Below are 19,098 nucleotides of genomic sequence, written 5' to 3'. Positions count from 1 at the left end.
GAAAGCTTCTTTTCCTGAAAACTAATATTTGCAAACTGCCATGGTAATCTGCAAGCAAAGGACAAACCCCCTCCCTCACTGTCATCAGAGCTATTCCATTACAAAACCTGGGAGCAGCCTACAAAGCCTTATTATGTCAGTATAAAAAGTCACTGAAACATCACAGAGAGGCTGCAGATCTGCAGGGTGAGTTGTTATTCATTCAGAGAACCACATCACAGGCCACAGACCTGTGAATCAGTATGGCATCCATGGCCTTAGACATGGACTCTGACCTCTGAATCTACCCAGCCCTTGCAAATGTAAAAAATGTAAAAAGCCCCAAGTCAACAGAGTATGGATTTAGCTTTACATGAACCTGACTTACAATGTTTACCTAAAATGATTGGCTGAATAGGAACAGTCTTCAGGAAAAACATGAGATTCGGTATAAAAAAAAGACTCTGCCTTCACTTGGCATCTGAAGATGTCACAATGTGGAAGTCTGGAGAATGTTTTCCAAGAATAATAAAGATTAACAGTTCAGCATCAGACAAAGAATGCTCTTCTGGGACCATGTTCATGCCTGTTGCTCTGTATTTCCAATTAACTTCCTTTTGGATCAATAGATGCTGTGCAAAGATTTACAGAAACAGCAAATACAGTGAAAACTGCAGATTCTTGGAGTGACGCATTTGCAAGAAAGGCTGAATTAAAAGCCTGGTGACTTAAAACAGAATTTATTTGCAATGAGGAACTTCCTATCTAGCAGGAATATGCCACAAGAGATTAATATGTGGGGTTGTAACTATTCAACATGGCCAATATTTTAAATGCCTTTAGCCAGGTCAAGCTCTATGGTGCATTCATCAGTCATAGGTATGAAAATCTGGTTTTGAGGCTCCCCACGGATTTCCTACACTTTGTTCAGACTTTCACTGAACTTTCTAGGAATCCACATCCTGCTTTCTGGAGAGATTCCTGATGCTTTCTAGTACCTCTTCCCTCACTTTCTATGTTTGAGGGTTTTTTGCAGCTTTCTATGAATTCCCCTGCTCCTTTATAGGAATCTTTCCATCCTTTCTTGAACTCACTGTCAAGGGAAGAGCTGCCTGGTGAGAGAAGCTGTGAGCAACTACAGCACAGACAGGATTGCCACCTGTGGCAGCTGGTTGGGACAAGCAGAGCATAGCTTGGACAGTGGCTGGTTCCACCAGCACCCCAGCCATCATGAGACAAATGCAAGGTAGCAAGTAATGGCCAAAGTCAGCCCAGGAAATCTGGAAGAGTATTCAGGAACAGAATGGAACAGGGTTTGAAACAGGCATACATACTTGATGTAGCTCATACAGGCACATTTCTAGGATTAGAAAGCATTCTTATTGAATAACTTCCACATTCAATATATTCCAAAATAACCTAATTAGATTATCTATATTCCCTATCAAATGATGAATTGCTATATAGCTTTAACATGAGAAATTCAGAAATATTAGTTTCAGAATTTTCTGTTTATAATCCATTACAGAATTCAATAATAATGGGATGTCAGCAAACAGTTTATTCTCCCTTCTGGAAATCACAGAATCATGGGTTTGGGTTGGAAGCAACCTAAAAGATCACCTGGTTCCAACACCCCTGAATGGGCAGGGCCACCTTCCACTAGAATAGGTTGCTCCAAGTCTTGTCCAACCTGCCCTTGATCACTTTCAGGGAAGGGGCATCCCCAGCTTCTCTGGGCAACCTGTTCCAGTGTCTTACCATCCTGATAGTGAAGAATTTCCTCCTAATGTCTAATCTAAATCTCCCCTCTTCCAGTTTTGAGCCACTACCCCTTGTCCTCTTGCTACATGGCCTTAAATGCTTGGGAAGTTATTCCAATTAAAAAATATTTAATCATAAGCTTAATTTAAAGGTATGGTTTCTCGGATTGTACTTTCTTCTGTTTAGTACATTACCCACATACATATCTCACTGGTCCTACAACATTTAAACCATGCACTACAATTTTCATCATTCCTATTTAGTTTCTGTGGTAGAAAATAACTGTTAAAGGTTCTACTACAGGATTCTAATACTTACTGAAGTTAAAGATTGGTTAGTACTAATATTTTATAAGGTTTTCATTAATACTGATGTGCTATTCAGTTCTTTAGCTAATTATAGACAGCTTGGCCAACCAACATTAAAATAAATAAATAAATATTTGCATTCCCTTGGATTCACACAAAGTTCAAGTTAATGTCTAGTGTGAGAGTTAAGATTACATTTTAAGTCCTGTCTTGACATTTTTGGTGTATCCTCATAGCATAATAAAATATGAGACAGATACAAAATAAAAAGATTTCTCCTAAGAGCTTCTAATACTTTAAATTTCATTATACAGTATTTCATCTTTAACAGGTGGGAACTAGTAAGTGTTTAGCTTGTACACAGACAAGAGAACAAGCCTTCCTACACATCATTTGCCAGATGCTATACAAGCTGTCAAAATACTTGCATATATAATTTTCATTTCTCTGTGCTGGATACTAAAGGTTGGACATTCCTCACTACAAAAGCACTACTAAAGTAGACAGAATTCTACCACGGAGGACAGAATTATTCACTGTCTTTCGATGTGAAATATACTGCAATTGCTTTTGCAACTCAAATGGTGAAGCAGAAACTGGGACTCCATAAACCTTCTGTTCCCCTCAGTCAGGTTAGTTGAGACACGTTATGGACTAAATCCATCTTAAAAGGACACCTGTCAGCATCTTTAGACCTCAGACTCTGTGAACTATCTAACCTACACTTCAGGTTCCCCAAGGAATGCTAAGATGTGAAATACTACACATGAAATGTTTTCCATTTGAATTACAGAGATGGAGTAAGAAAATCTGACACAGAGTGGCCTTCTGGAGATTATCGGTGTAGGCAGCAGCATGTCCATGAAGAACTGGATGACATGAAGCTGGCCAACTCCTATCGCAAACAAGTACTGCCTGTGTCTGAAGAGTCAAAGGTACTTTTTGTTTGCTCTACCTGTTTGTTCAGTAATGCACATAGAGGATAGAAGATGGAGGGGCTTCAGTAGGCATTGGGAAATAACATGAGCTACAGGGGTCTACAAGGAAGCTCCCTGCACAGGACTCCATTTCAACAAAGTTGCACATGTCTAGCAGTGTAAACTGAGCCTTCAGCTGCACCTTTCTAATTAAAACCCTTCCTCCCACATAGTATCAATCAGCTGAATGGTGATGCAAAAGAACTTTCCAGGAGAGGTGAGTATAAAGGAATTGCTATACCCTCAGGCTTGCCTTTTTTCTTTTACAGAACTAATTACTTTAAATTCTGCCCGCTGAAATGCACTCTGCTGCCTCTAAATTTTAAGACAATTGTGTAACCGCTTTACTTCAATACATTGATTTCTTAACAGTCAGCTAGGAAAACTCACAGTCCATTATTAGTTAGCAAAAAAAGCATCTTACGTAGAAACAAGATCAACTGGAGCATCAGGTACTGATTTTAAAAATACCATAAAAAACACCATAGTACTTACTTTCTCATAATTTACAAGGCAGAGTATAGCTCCAAAACCAACAGAGATGTTCCTCAGAGCTAGTCCCAGAGAGACAAGACTGCTCACCAGACTGGGAAACACACACCCTGTATTTCAGAGAAAAGGTGCACCATGTGTGCAGGAAAGATGAGATTAAACAGTGTTCAAAGAACATTTAGTAAAAAGGGGTTGAGACAAGACCATAGCTGGCAGTATGACTTTGGCCTATTCCACCAGTTTACAGAGCAGCACTCCACAGAACAGAAGTATGAGTAAAAAAAATATCTCTCTGAAATGCACTTGAGCCTCTGCTGGTTACAAAGCCCTGAAAAGTCAAACAAAATGGTCTGGTTTTATTTTTTAAAAATCTAAAATTAACTTCTCCACAATAGCAGTTACACCACTGTGATCGCTAATGGGGCCCTGTATGTTTGGATTTGCCTCACAAGAAATATTCAGCAATTCTGAAATTCTCCTTTCTCTTTTGAAGAGGAAACAGGCTGTCTTTTCACACATAAAGCCACTATGGAGTGAGTGAAAGAATGATAAGACAGACATTATATAGAAAGGACTGCACACTTTCAAATTATGCTTAATTTGCTGGACCTCCTGTTCCTGTCTTGTAACAGCTGCTAAAAGGCAGGCTGTGGTGCAGCACTGGTGCTTAGGAAGGGTAGGTAAGCAGCAGCTGCTCCATCTGTGTTCCTCCACAGTGCCAACAGAAGGTGTGACTGCACCAGGTACAATCTAGGTTTTACAGCTGCTGTTTGGGATGCTAATAGTAGCAGTGGCATAGGCCATGAGTCTTTTGGGAAGTCAAGTGACTCCAGCAGCTAACCTGTGCAAAAGGCTCTTGATTCCCAAGTGTGCTATACAGAAAGCCTGTGTGTGGTGCAGTCACAGCTCCTACCTGCAATGGAGACCATCATTTGTACTGCAGATTACTTCCAGCATGGTGAAGAATGGGAGTCTGGGGGGACCCTTGAGAGTTCCTAAATCAATCTCTTCCACTGATTCAACTTTCATGTCACTGAGCTGATGCCATTAAAAATTAAGAAAACAACTTGAACACTGACCCTCACTATCAGTTAACATAAACTGAAATGTGCAAATCTATAATTTAATGTCTTTCAGTGGATTTAAGACTGATGTGACAACCTGAATAATACATGGGGCAATTTCTGCCTGAAGAGTAACTGCAGCTGGACAAACTAGTGTCCTGAAACTTTTATTACAGACAGCTTTTCCCACCATAAAACTCACAGGATAATATCTCTTCCTTTTGAGAAGCATGTTAAATCATATAATTTGGCCAGAGGATTCATAAGTGTTTTGTCCTGTCTTAACTCATCCTGAAGAAAAACAAACAAACAAACAAAACCAGGAGCATATTCTTCTGATTACAGAAACTTTTCAACACTTGCATTAACTATACAGACAGTGCAAGTTATGCTTTCTACTAATCCATGATTAGTATCAATAAGTACTCCATGCAAAATATAGACTACCTAGGAAATTCATTCTCACAGAATACAGCAGAAATGAACAGATCTTTTTAAAGGGTTGGATTTAGCAGTTCTTTATGGCTGAAAAACACTGCTCTTGCCCTAACGAATGCAATGCAATAATAAAATAAAATAAAATAATAAATAAACCAAACCAGAATTGTAAAGAAACCATGGAAGAATCATCCTCAGAGAAAGCTTTATAATCAGAGTGGTTTCTAGAAAAGGTGTGGAAGCGTGAACAAGGAATCTGCCTACTCTATTGAAGGGAACAGTGTTTCACCTACAGTTTTTGGTAAATAAAAAGGATTTAACCAATTAACTATCTGGCTTCAGAATTGGTTTCTTTTTGTAATGGAAACAGCTTGTAAAACCCTGAACATATGGAGAGTGCAGGCTGATGTCTACAAGTTTCAATAAAACAGTACTGTTACATTTGAGAGCTGAATATTTGTCTAATGACAGAATGCAATAAATTGCTTCTTCCTCTTGTTTAAGAAGGAATGTGAAGACTGGACTGTGAGATGTCCTAATTTGCCCTATCATGATTATTTGCCAGTATGCTTCAAGTCCTTAACACAGTAGTCATTGGCTTCTGCTTTATAGAAACACTGAGAAGACTGTGGTACCAGAAAGTAATTTATCTGTGTTTTCCAGCATTAGGTTATTCCCTGGCTACTACTACAACATACTCTGTAGGTAGTCTTTACAAACTGATTCCCCTGCTCTGTTTCCATAACCCTAGTTAAAAGTGAATTACTCATCTAGCACCTCAGCATATCAACCACTAGGCCAGAACCAAGAAGTAAAATCCTGACAGAGACTTGAAGAATTGGAATTGGGGCTTTTGCTGAGGCCCAACATGAAGCCTTTGCTTCCACTTATAATCTGATACTGGATAAAGGGAGAGAAGGGTGAGGAGCTGGGGAGAACCAGGGTAGATGAAAATCAGTGTCTCTCTTGGACTCACACTTGAAGATAAAACTCCATGGAGTTTGGATTCCCAATTCTATGGAGTGTGTGTTTACAGCCCTCCTAAATTGTATGATTCCTACAGACTTCCCTCTAAACCCCCATGCATTCACAGTTGCACAAAACACTTCTACCTGAGATTAATTCTGTACAAACACAGCCTGTCAATCTGTCCTGAAATGTCATCTGGTATTTTTTGCCTCTGAGGAAATCAGTTGTCTGTCCATATAGAGGCGCAAATCTATTTTCTGTCATTAAAACTTATTTAGTGCCAGCCCTTACAGTTTATCATTGAAACTTACTATGGAAATATTAAATCTTTATAATAAGAGATGTACCATGTACCAATCCATAGTGTGCAAGGTTGTTTAACAGTATTTTGCTTTCTAGGAAAAAAATCATGTATTTTCCTGCATAAATTGTCTCCAAGACAATCATAGTTTTGTTACATATGAATAGGAAATGTAGTAAGTTCTAGTAATATTTTAAGTTGATTATATTTAAGAACCCTGGAACATATATCCTCTGTGTAAAACTGCTCTTGGCAACATACAAACCTCAGTGCTACTGGCAAACGTGACTTATTAATATTAAGTTGCCATTGTTGGAGAGACTCAAAGTTGATGAATGCACATGGAATGAAAAAAATTTAAAAAAATAAAATTACTACATATTCAAACTAAGGAGCAACAGACATTTCCAACATTGCTGAAATTTGTACTATTTCAGCATTTCATACCACCAAATTCTACTCTCCTTACGTTCCCTCAAGCTGGAATTGTATGAAAAAGAGAAGGGAAACTTTGATACACAGAAAATGCCAAAAGCAGCAAAATTTGTGCTAACAATTAAAAATGAAATAATAAATAAAAATTTTAATAAACCTGGGAGAAAAAGTTCTCAGTAGAACAGAAAGATGGGAAATATTCCTATTCCTGGCAGCATCATACTGCTCTGTGCATTGTTGAGAGCAGAAGCACCATAATTCCAGGTGTCTCTCAAACAGTTGTGTCCGTTGACATGATCACAACTGATCAGGTCTGCTGGCTGATGCCCCTTGTGTCTACTCATGTAAACTGGACTTTGCCTAAAACACAGGGCAGCTGTATTGCACCGGCACAATCTCCTGTGCATAATCAATTCAATTACCTGTCATTGTAAGACTGCTTTGTTAAATGCCCTTAGTAGCATTTTCCATCTGAAAATGGCAAACATTTTGTAAGAACTGACCTAAAGCACTGCTGGAAAGCCACACTTGAATATTTTCCCCGCATTATCCCTAGTTTGCAGGTGGGAAAACTCAAGCCAAGAGGAATTACGTTCAGAGAGTTGGTATTAAATCCGGAATTAAAATTTAGGGTCAGAAATACTTCTCCATTGAAGTAAATTTTAGTATTTCACAGAGTGAAGTGGGATCCACTTCTCATGTTAGAACATCACTTGCCCTGTGTTCCAGGGATGCACTGTCCTCTGAGAGACAAGTGCCAGCTAACAGAAGAGGTTTTTTAAAGCCATGTTCAGGTATTTTCCCTTCAAAAGTACATGACATTTGCTTTTGTTGCTGCACCTGTATTGGCTTGCACTTCCCAGGTTGTGCACAGCCTTGCTCTGGGGGTTTCAGTCATGTCGCTGTGCAGCCACTAGATGTCACGTTGTTAAGATTTTTTCCTTAATTTGAGTTTGATTCATGCTAGTAGACAATTTCTTAGTTTCATTCTCATTAAAAATAGTTTTAAATTAGAACTGGCTATACTGATGAATTTTTTACCTAATTTAATAATTATTAATATGCCATATTCCAAAATCTAAGCTTTTAAAACATTGTGGCAAAGGTCAAATCACCCCCCTTATTCAGAAAGTGTAAATGTCATCTAAATTTGTCTATCACATCTGTAATTTGTGATCAGAATTTTAGCTCCACAATCACACGTTTGCTTATTTTGTAATTCTGTTGCAACTTATATAATTACAGAGCTGGGAAAGGGTTGGCCTCAAAGTGCAGAGGTAGCATGCTTGATGAGGGTGAGAGTGCAGTGACTCTGAAAGAAAAATATGAAACCTCAGCTACCAATTCCCATTCTTCTTTTGCTCAGTTCATATGATGAGTCAGAAATGAGGTACTGGGAAATGAAAAGCAGAGAAATGAATACTCTGAGTAAAAAAAGCAGTGCCACTTGCAGAGCAGATGATGTCATTTTGGCCTGCAGTAGGCAACAGACATGCTGTCAAGTACAATGTTTATGGTTTTAGAAGCTCTGTATGTTTTATCCTCAGAGTGATAACTCTCAGCTTTCTGATGCATTTCATTTTGAACTTGGACTGAAAGTTCACCCTTGCAGAGGGTGACCCGATTTGAAAAGTGTTCTCCCCTACAGCCAGACAGAAAACTGCACAATTTTGGTACCAAGATTAAAGAAAGCTGAAATAAAGCTAGAAATAATAATCAGGGGAGTCCATCTTAAAGGAGAAGGCTTTGACAACTTCTTTGTTTATCCTGATAGTACAAAGAATATGCTTGTTTCCTTTAAATACATCAAGGCGAGGGGGGGAAACCTGAGCAGAGAAGAAGTTACAAAAAACGTCCCCAAGTAAAAGCAGGGACAGACAGGAAATCAGAAGTATGTTTCCACCAGGCAGACCAGCGTAGTTCTTTCCAGGAGAATGCAAGATGCAAGAAACTTTACTCATTTTTAAGCAGATGTTAATAATTACAGATAGGAGAGGGGTAACATGACACAAATGCCTGCAGTGATCCAGGGGTATCATCTACTCTCTACTTACACCTGATGACAGCTTCGCCACCACTATGAAGAAGAGCTGGCATAGAGATTTAGTACCATGCCCTGGGGCTGGCAGACAACAGAAACAAAATACTGGGAGAAATTCTAAGGGCTGTAGAATATTCAAAAGACATACAGAATAAAGAGATCTTAGGTCGCTTTTATGGTTTATTCCAAAACATTGTGGACTTCAAAGTAATGACTATGCTAACTCTCTTAGGATGTTAGTTCCACCCTAACAGCTGTAAACTGCTTTCTAAAGAGTTAATTGTCTTGTCTGCATCAGTTCAGCTGATTATCCTAGTTTTTGTAATTAAGCTTGCATTTCATGATTCTCTCCCTTATTAATGTTTACAGTTTTGTATGCTACAAAAATAATACTTGTCATTATTTTAATTAAATTATTCATAAATGACATTGGTTCCACTTCAGATGTATGTATAATGAGAACAGGACCAAGCAGACGCATCATTCATCATAATTTTTTATGCTTTTTTCTCTTAATTGGAAATACATGGAACTGTTCACATTAGATGCAAATCTTTCTAATTTATCTTCCTGCTTTTTGAAAGAAATACCCTCTTCTTCAAGCTAGAACATGGAAATAACTTTTTATTCACCTTTACACCTCATTTCAGGCAATTTTTTTCCAGCCCTGCCATGGTTCTGCAAGTCTCCTTGCCCAGATGCCTTGGTGTGCTGCAAAACAGAATAATGAGGAGGCTGCTTTTTTCTCCAGTGCTGCAACACATACATTGTCAGCACTGCAGTACAAAGCAAGATTAAGTCTGATATCCTATCCTGTTACAACACTATCCATAGCACATCCCGACATATGTGAATTTATATATATATATGCAAAAATTATCTACTGCCATTGTTTTGGTGTTGGTTTTTTTTCCTAATTCAGTTTAGATCCATTTGTGATTGCACAAGAACTGTAAAAGTTAGAATTCTCTTCCATTTAATTTCATAAATAGCCATAATTTCAACTTATTTTTTTGCAAAGCTTTGCATGTGCTCTGCTCTAATGTTGGGATTCTGTGCCATCATCTGATGGGTTTGCTTCTCTCTATATATATATATATATATATATATGTTTTTCCTTGCAGACAGAAGATTGACTGTTTTAATAACACAGTTGTAAAGTAATGGGCCAAATTCAGCCATCCCACTGAGGCCAACAGGGCTTATCCAATCTATGCTGTTGTAACTGAGACATTTCTGACCCACACCAGGGCAATCAAGAAATATTTGGCCCATAGTCCAAAAGGTAAAATGCTTTGGGACCTTTTCTGTCCTGCAAATTCATCATCTCACTGGTGGAGAACAGGTTAGTGAGATCCCATGCTTGGGTGCACTAACCTCCATCCACAACAAAGTCTACTTTGGGAGACAGGAAAAGAGACAGTAACAAATCTGCAGCTAAGACTGAATTTGTGCCCTGGCTTGGTCATTTGTTGTAGGACTGCGACAGAGCATCAGAAAAACTCCCTGCATAGTCAGAATATAATGGAGTGAATTACTGTTCTTTTAAAAGTGGGGGATGGACTGCCACACGAATACACTGAATCATGATCCAAATTTAAAATAACATGGAAAGCTACATCTTGAAAGGCTGGATTTAAATTTTTTGCCTTTCCTTTCTAAGCTCACACTAAAATGCCTTTTGCTATAAATAAAAGTAGTTATCTTTCTTTGCTACTTCTACTTTCTTAAATTCTCCTTTCTACTCTGATCTCCAGTTAAGGTTCAAATAGTTGCAATAAAACTTCCAGGCACAACTCAAAGGAATAGTCCAACTGGATAATGGAGATCAGATTGCTGAGTGCTAAACAGAGTTTTCCTGTGGATTTAGTCAAAAGCTTTGCTGTCAGAGTTCTGATCACACAAAACAGTGTCCAGATACAATAAGGATGGGCCTTAGAGCAATGTTAATATATGCACAGTGGTCTGTGGGAATCTAACTTGCCAGTATAGCTGAGGCACCATCTAAAATTAATACATGGCAGTTGAGTTCTTTAATGAGAACTTATCATTTTTGTGGATGGTGCCTGGTGAGAGAGAGGAGAGGAGCAAGAACAATGGACATCACTAGAGAACAGAGGTACATACCCATTTACACATATCATCTATGATAATAAATTTCAACATAAAGCAGAAACAATCCACAAATATCTACAAATTTCAGGTAACAACAAAGCACATGGCAGACTCTTAATCTTCCTGCCACCAGATTATTTCCACAAGTGATTGATGAATGCACCTTCTACAATGATCACTTAGTTATTGTGTAGTTTAGATGCAAAATCTCATGCACATACACCTTTCACTAAGCAGGACAGTTATCCTACTACCAGCTCTTCCCACATGTTTCTGTGTCCATTTAATTATTACCTTTGCTAATCCACTTTTGGATTTGCCGATAATCACTGTGATCAAGGATGCCAGAAGCACCTGTGGCAAACTGCATATAATTTAGCATAGTACGAGACAATCAGGAACATCTGAGAACAGTAGCGGAAGGGGGGAACTGGGGCCAACAATGGGGAGCACTGGTTTCAACACAGGAAATTTGCAGAAAATTAGGGAGAACAAATAGAAAAACTGCGAAATCTCTGTTTTCATAGCCATGTAGTTCAGATGCCTTCTTTTCTGATACAGTTGTAAAGTACAGATCACCACTATTTGCAAATCATATTCTTTTCTGGTTGGAATTGTCTTTGGAGGGAGTTGCCAAAATCCAAACTTCTTTCCACAAACCAGTCATTATCAGATCATCGTCAAATAATTGTACCTTCATTTTTATGACTGTTAAAATGTTTCCTCAATTATTAATTAGGCTCTACATAGTGACAGTCAGGGTAGTATTTTATTCTATAATGGATGCACTGTTGAGAAATCATGACTCATAATTGAAAAGGATTTTTTTTCAGATTCTGTTACTATTTTCTAAGGGTATCGCTCTCATATATTCTACCAGCACCCTTTGCCTTTTCTTAAACGTGGAAATCAGAGCACGTGGTATGTTGCCACAAAATCACCATGTCTTTTTCCTCTTGTAAACCTTTAAGAACTCTGCCTGTTAGCAGACGCAGTACCCATTTTACTCTCAGAGTTGCTATAGCCTGCAAAGACCAGACTGTGGTTTCTCATGGAAAAGTTGCTTTTGCCCTTTCTGCTTCCTTTGTTGTCTCCCTTGGACCAAGTGTACTGTACATAGCTGATACTTGTGTTTGCCTAAACAGGAGAGTGCCTGAACTGAAGGAAAGGGGCATTCACTAACAAGCAGAAAAGGATTCAAGGAGACAGTTGAGGTCATCATATTCAGGCCTCATCATATTCAGTTTCACAACACTTGTTTCTTTCACCTGTTGCTTGAGAATTTTCTTTGAATCACACACAAATGAACTTACATCAGTTCCAACTCTTTCAGGAGGGCTTGGTGTGAAATGGTTTCTGAGATCTGCTGCTGTCTAGATCTGTTTCTCCTGTTTTGATGGTGGGACTAAGGCCTTCCATTAGATCTGATGTGAGTGGCTTTTGCAATTCTCATTCTGCTATAGTCTGTTGCTTAAATTATTTCTTCAAACAGGCTTATGACAATTTGATGACATATGAGTGCACAGAAAGGTCAAAAGTTGGCTCCCAAAATCTACAGTAAAAACAGTTAATTCTTACATAGTGCATTGTAGATATATAAGCCCTTTACAAGGGAATTTCAGTCTTACTACTCCCATGTGACAGACAGCAAAACAGATGGAGCATGACTGTGGCCAAGCCAGGAAGAGAACCCAGAGCTCTGGCTGAGTGCCCTCTCCAATGCTGCATTTTACTATCAGTTAAGGCAGCAGTTGAAGTAGGACATTGCCCAGCACATCACTGGTGTAGAAATATTTATAGGCCACAATTCAGTGTAAGCCAGCACACTGCTGCTGGCTTTATTAGCCTTAGATTTGCCCATGCCATAGACAGTGTGAGCCCTCCATCCTTGGAAAGCTTGGCCCTTCCTTCAGCAGTGGTCAGGTGCAAAATAGTAAAGAGCCCAAGGCAGGAAGAAGAGGTGATACTGAGAGTCAGGAAAGCCCAGGCAACACTACACATAGCCACAATCCTGGCTGCAGTTGGCTACAGTCAGATCCTGTTCAGACATTACTAACTGATCAAAAATCACCCTGTACTGACTGATGGGTAATGCTACAATAAACAGTTGCTTCCTCCAGTCTTGTGGAATTGCCTCTCTGCTTCTAGGCAGTTTAGACCTGTGATAGGACACAAGTGTTTGAGGACAAAACTCCTCTATAGATGACTTACACATATTCAGCACATTCTGTAGTTGGGGTATTTTAAACTTAATTAACACACGATTCATATCTAGGAGCCACGTCTGAGAGAAAATGGTCCCACTAGCCCAAAGCCTTCACCTCACTGTTTCAGATATCTGATTGTGTAATCATGCCATTTGCTTGGAGATACTAACTTTCATTATATAAACACCCATAACCTATGCAAAGAACTGGAACCACCAAGTCATGGTTGGACTTGATGATCTTAAAGGTCTATTCCAACCAGAACGATTCTGTGATTTCGCGCAAGCCACACAACAGCAACCTGGAGACATAAACCTAGAGGCTGAAATAGGGCAAGAAACTGGCACTGAGATCACAGTAAAGCCTGCTCTCAGAGCACAGGGACTGACAGATTAGGAACTGCTGTTCTGATCAAATAACAACAGATTCTAATATTTTATAATTTTTTTTTGAGATTTTAGTCCAGAACAGTAGGATTGGTTAAAATATCCTGAATTAAGCACCTGAATGAGGTCCAAAATCTGATGTGACTGGCTTTACACTACTCCAAAATCCTAAGCGTAATGTTTTGTGCTTCCAGCACCCTTTTTTGTGCTGGAGCTAAGACCACACGAGGGCAGTGTAGGGGGGGAGTAAAATTCAGGGATATGGAAACTCCGTTTCCTGCCTCTTCATGAAATATAGAGAGGTTGAGCTATGTTTACTGAGTAGAGTGGCTTGCATTTATCCCACAAACTAGAGATGAAAGTTTAACGTGTCTTTTCAGCCTCCTCTTTTTTTTTTTTTTTCTCTGTCATTTCTCACACTTCCTTATATTTTATTTCCTTTCACCAGCTGTGAATACTCTCTTAGCTAGAGTTGCGACTCTAAAGTGCTTCCCAGATTGAGACTTCAATGAACTTTGCTCTGCAAACATACAGTGATTTGGCTCCTAACAGGAGGGGACCTATAAGAGATATGGAAAATGATATGCAAGCCCTGCAGTTTGGAGAGGTAAACATTTTGTACTGGAGCAAACTCTCCAGAGCTGTAGTTAAATGCCCATGGATTCTCTCATCTAAACTGAGACGCAAATTCCCCTAGGAAAGCAAACAAGAGCAATGTTCTTGTCTTAGACAAATATCATTTTCATATTATTTCTGTAGGCTAGGAAATAAATCCTTCAGAAACTCTCAGCTATGCCCCTTTCCTCCTCAAACTCTCTGCAGGGTTCATTCCTCTAACTCATTGGGACAGCTGTTCAAGCATTTTTTTTTAAGATTAAAACAGCCAGAATTCTTAAAATCCTCTAGCTCACAGTTTTTACTGTGAACATGCTCTTAATACATTTGATATGTACTTACAAAAATTAACTTGTTTGTCTGCATTGTATTTGACTGATACTTATCTCAGATTATCTTAGATAAATCTCCTAGAACACACTGAACTATTCTGCAATTTATTTAATTTTTTTTGTAAGCAATTGATTATCTTAAAATTGATACTGCCACCCTACGTAGTCAGATGCAATGGTAAACAAAAGAGGTCTCCCAAGTCCTTCAGGATGTACCATTTTCTATTAATCACACTCAATATCCTGTTCAAAGATGGATTTTTATCCACTACATGATTCTTCTACTGCTGTGCAATTCTCACTAAAGCATGGATCATCATCCTCTGCCTTACATCCCCTATATCTTCCATACGAGACACAGCTGGTATGGACGTATCCTTGAAGAAAGCAAGAAAATTAATGAGGTAGAACCTTTCTGTATGAATCCCCACTTGATTGGCTTTCACAAAATCATGCTTTTCTGGGTATTCCTTCATTAAATCCTGCAAAATAAATGTACAATATTGTCAGTCACAACTGATGGTAAGATAACAAGCCCCCTAACTGCTTCTGTATATCATACAAACGTTTCCTTGAGCAGAGGCTTTATATTTGGCCCTGTACCTGATCAATTAAATCTCATGTTAGAGCTTCATTTTTATTTGTATTTCCTTCAAAGATCCTATCATAGTACACAGACCTGTTTTTCTGTACAAGACCCAGCATGTGCAAGACTATAGTTTACATTTTTATCTGTACACCATCTTACCCATCCTGGGTCAAAACAGGAAATCTCATCTCCCTCACACACTGTTCCTTATTCTTTCACTTGATTATAAAGCCAGTTTCAAAGTAACTGTTCATTATGGGCAAAATACTAGTTTCTTTTAACAGAATAACATATCAGCCTTGGACATAAAAACATCCAGAAACTGGGCTTAAATCTTTTTTGTCCTTCTCTTCTGTCTCTGCTGGTTTGCTGTAATTTGAGAGAAGCAGTTCTGCTGAGTTTGGGTAGATAAATATTATGTTTGTCTCACAGAGAATGGCATTTAGCTCATAATAGAGGCTTGTTATTTTACAGTTAAAAAAAGCCAATTCTGAGATCCTGTCCCAGATGTCTAAATGCATATGTGACTTACTTATGTATTTTGGCATAAGAACGTGGTACACAATGATCTTATTTAGCAATATTTTGAAGAAGGTGCCAATTTTGAAAAAACAGCCATTCAAATATGTGACAGAGCTGTGCCTTCTGTTGAAGAGGATATAAAATTGAGAAATGTTTGCTTGTGATATCTATCCACTGTTTCTAAGGAGGGAAACTTCATTAACGTCTTTTTTCACTTTTCATTTTATAAAAAAAAGCTTATGCCAAAGTGGAACATATCATCAAATAAGGCGAAGTTGGGTAAGCACATGTTTTTTATATCTAGTAAGAAAAATGTTGTGGTCTGAGTTCTGTTCAGACTCAAGTTGTTTTAGTAAACTGCTTTTTTACAGAGAGGTTAGAATGAAGGCTTAAAATCAGCATGAGATCCCTTGTTGCTTATGAATGAGAATATTAATGAAATGATTGGTTCATATGGAGAGGTTTAGGAATATACTATTATTCTTGATATCCAGGGTTAGTTCTTCCACTCAAAAAGAACTGAGTCACTCTGGAACCCAAATATTGCAGTGTTGAGTCTCCATTACATACTGTATCTGAATGAGAATTGCTGATATGTAAATTTAACTTAGGTTTTAGTAGGTTTTCTAATATAATTTAACATCACAAAATTGGAATAATATTGAAGGGAAGGAAAAGACTGAGGATTGTTTCTGCTTGGATTAAAAAAATGCTGATTTTCCTAATTGATTTAGATGTCTATATTCTACTGAAATCCAAATGCAAACCTCTCATTCTGCTGAAACTGCTAATGGGTACTTGCAGTGTTTCCCTTCTTCTTTTACTAATAGATTTCTGTGTTTCCTTCTAAAGTCCTGTACATGATATGCAAAGTAAACAAGTCCAAAATGCGAGACAGCTAAATGTTGTTAAGGCACCATCCTAAAGCTGGTTTGTAGTTTTAAATATTTAGCATCATGTTGTAACAACAACGAATGGATACTTGGCAAGATTGACTAAAACAGATGTTGAAAGAGGGAAACTAGTAACCATTTAGCTGTGCAAAAGAGCTCAGACGTGATTCAGAGCCTGTGAGAAATGTGATATGATTCGTTATTGTTGTGTCTGCCAATTAAATAAAGCTCATAAAATTATTCATAGCAAATAAAGTCTGTTGCAAAATGAATCCATTTTACTCATAGCAGACTGTTCAAAGATGCTTCAATTTCCCTAAATGCTCTTTTTTTTTTTTTTTGTCTGGTAGGGATTACGAGCCCATCCACAATGGTCAGCAGTCCCTTTGACTGGTAATAGGCACAATACAATTTTTTTGTTCTTCCCCTTGATGACAAACTTCAGCATTTTGGTGAGAATTGATACCTTCCTATTTGTAAAGAACACTACTTTCAGTACAGTTTCGTAAGGGAAATTTTTTTAAAAGTGCACTTATTAATAACAACTAATGAATCAAACACTTCTGGTTTAAATGCATTTCTGTTAGGAAAGCAAAAGTGTACGGATTTAAAGTTCTGGTACGAGTCACACAACAACAGACAGATACCGAATAGTCATACCTGAGTTCACCATGGACACCTGAATATAGCACACAGAATACAGCACCTTTGTGCCAAAGCATATAATACTTTAAAATCCATATATATATTTGGCTCTCTGAATGCTGCACTTCAGCACAGGTTTATGCTATGTTTTACAAATCCACAGCAAAAAAGTGAATGCTCAAATCCTTAGCTGCGTTTTGGAGATGGCAGCCCCATTCACTGAGATAGAAAGCAACTGGAGAGCCTAAAATCACCATAGTGTTACTGCTGATGAACATTTGCAGCGTCTCCCATTTGGGTCCTGAACAAGTCAGTGCTACTCCTCAGCACAGCTGTGATACAGCCACAAACTCAGAGATGGTGGGGAGCTACCAGGAACCTAGACTGTCTGTGCCACCAGACTACACTACTGGGTCAAAACCTTACCAGTTTTCAGTAGAAGGCTGTACATTCTTTGTTTTGCTATACACTGATCTGACTTCTAGGCAATTTAAAATATATCTTAGTAATAGCTTTGGTGCTGAAAATAAATTTATGTTTTTTTCCTGACTATAAGTCTGCTAACCAGTGAAAGAGAAAGCTGCTTACTCTTAGGAGAATGGGAGTGCAGCTGTGCCTTGTACTTGCTAAATTCAAGTTATCTACAGAAAGAAAATTCTCCAGCTCTCCAGCGTAGTCTGTTTTCAGGCTCTATGAAAAGCTCAGACTGTGCTTCTACTCGCAACACAGAGAGAAAGGTTAGTGAAAGCCAAGGCCTTGCTCCTTGCTGCCACTGAAACCATTAGATCAGAGAAGAGTGCTTTCTTGTCACGTGGCTCTCCCACAATTAGAACAGGGTCACGTAAGTAACTTTTGTTTTGCTGTTTGTGTTTAGACTATCCTGTTTCTTATAGAAATAGCTGTGCAGTTGAGCATTTAAGCTTAAAAACACTCCAGGAAGGTGTTGTACAATGATCAGAGCTCTGAAAACCAATGATGATGCTGTAGCTAAACAGCACAGTAAGAAGATAAAGCCTGTAAAAGCCTCTTGCTCAAATCTTACACACTTTCAGGCTTCCTTTCACATTTCAGACAGAGTATGGACTTTTTAAAGAAGCTATAACATAATTAGAACAAAATATAGACCCTTCAGAAACCACACACAGAATTTCTGGAATAGTTTATGAGATTTCTAAATAATTTTATCTTCAGAAAAAAACCCAAGTGCATCCTGCTATCTAGCCTCACCATACAGAAACAAGTATCCCCAAAGCACTGAGTCTCCCGTTTCTATCTAGTAAATCTCCACTCTCTCTTTGCTCCCCATTGTGCTCTGTAATTTCACAGTGCTTCTCAGCAAAAGTACTTTTTTTCACGAACATCAGAGGCCACCACCTTCCCAATCCATGAGCATACATACACCTTCTGTTTCCAAATATCCTCTCTCCATCCAGCTGCATCACTGAATGCACATTCTGGGTCTAAAAATATTTCTATGATAGAATTTATTCATACAGCACCTTTTGTCCCAAAGCCTTTTAAACAAGCTAAGATTCACATGCTTTGTCCAGAGATCATTTAGCCCACCATGGAAACGCAGCCAGCCATGGTCTGAAACGCAGCAACAGTTAATAGCGCAAAGCAATGTAAGAGCAGTTTAGGTCAGCACACTATGAATGCATTTGTTTCCAATGAAGCTGCTGCTGTAATTTAGGGAAGGAGTAAGCAGAATAATTATTTGGTTTGGAGTTTTGCCAGAAGTCCAAAATTAACAGCATTCAGACTTCAGGAAAAATGTTTGTGTTTAAAAAGGCCACAAATTATGTGGACCTAAGTTTTATATTTCATTGGAAAGATGGATGACCAGGTCACTTTGCTGTCAATGGGTCCCTAATTGGTTTGCTTTGCAGCATTTTTGGATCAATACTTCCTACTTCTTTGTGTAACAAAAGATTCTGCATTCGTCACCTCTCAATCTTTCAACATTCAATGCCTTGCAAAACCCTTAGTTAAAAACCCCATGCTCTAGTATGGAAAAAATTAAGAA

General features: G+C 38.4%; 1 protein-coding gene across 1 annotated transcript in view; it reads left to right on the top strand.

Moving 5' to 3' along the window:
• The first annotated feature begins 796 nt into the window (after positions 1–796).
• Positions 797–19,098, top strand: part of LIPC (lipase, hepatic) — a 78,360-nt gene continuing 60,058 nt past the window's right edge. The window contains exons 1-2 of the mRNA XM_009994534.1: positions 797–858; positions 2,845–2,986. Coding sequence (XP_009992836.1) covers positions 797–858; positions 2,845–2,986 — 204 coding nt within the window. The remainder of the gene's footprint in view (positions 859–2,844; positions 2,987–19,098) is intronic.

This window comes from Chaetura pelagica, unplaced genomic scaffold (assembly GCF_000747805.2).
Source record: "Chaetura pelagica isolate M959 unplaced genomic scaffold, ChaPel_1.0 scaffold222, whole genome shotgun sequence".
NCBI classification, from domain to species: domain Eukaryota; kingdom Metazoa; phylum Chordata; class Aves; order Apodiformes; family Apodidae; genus Chaetura; species Chaetura pelagica.
This window is presented reverse-complemented; position numbering and strand designations above follow the sequence as displayed.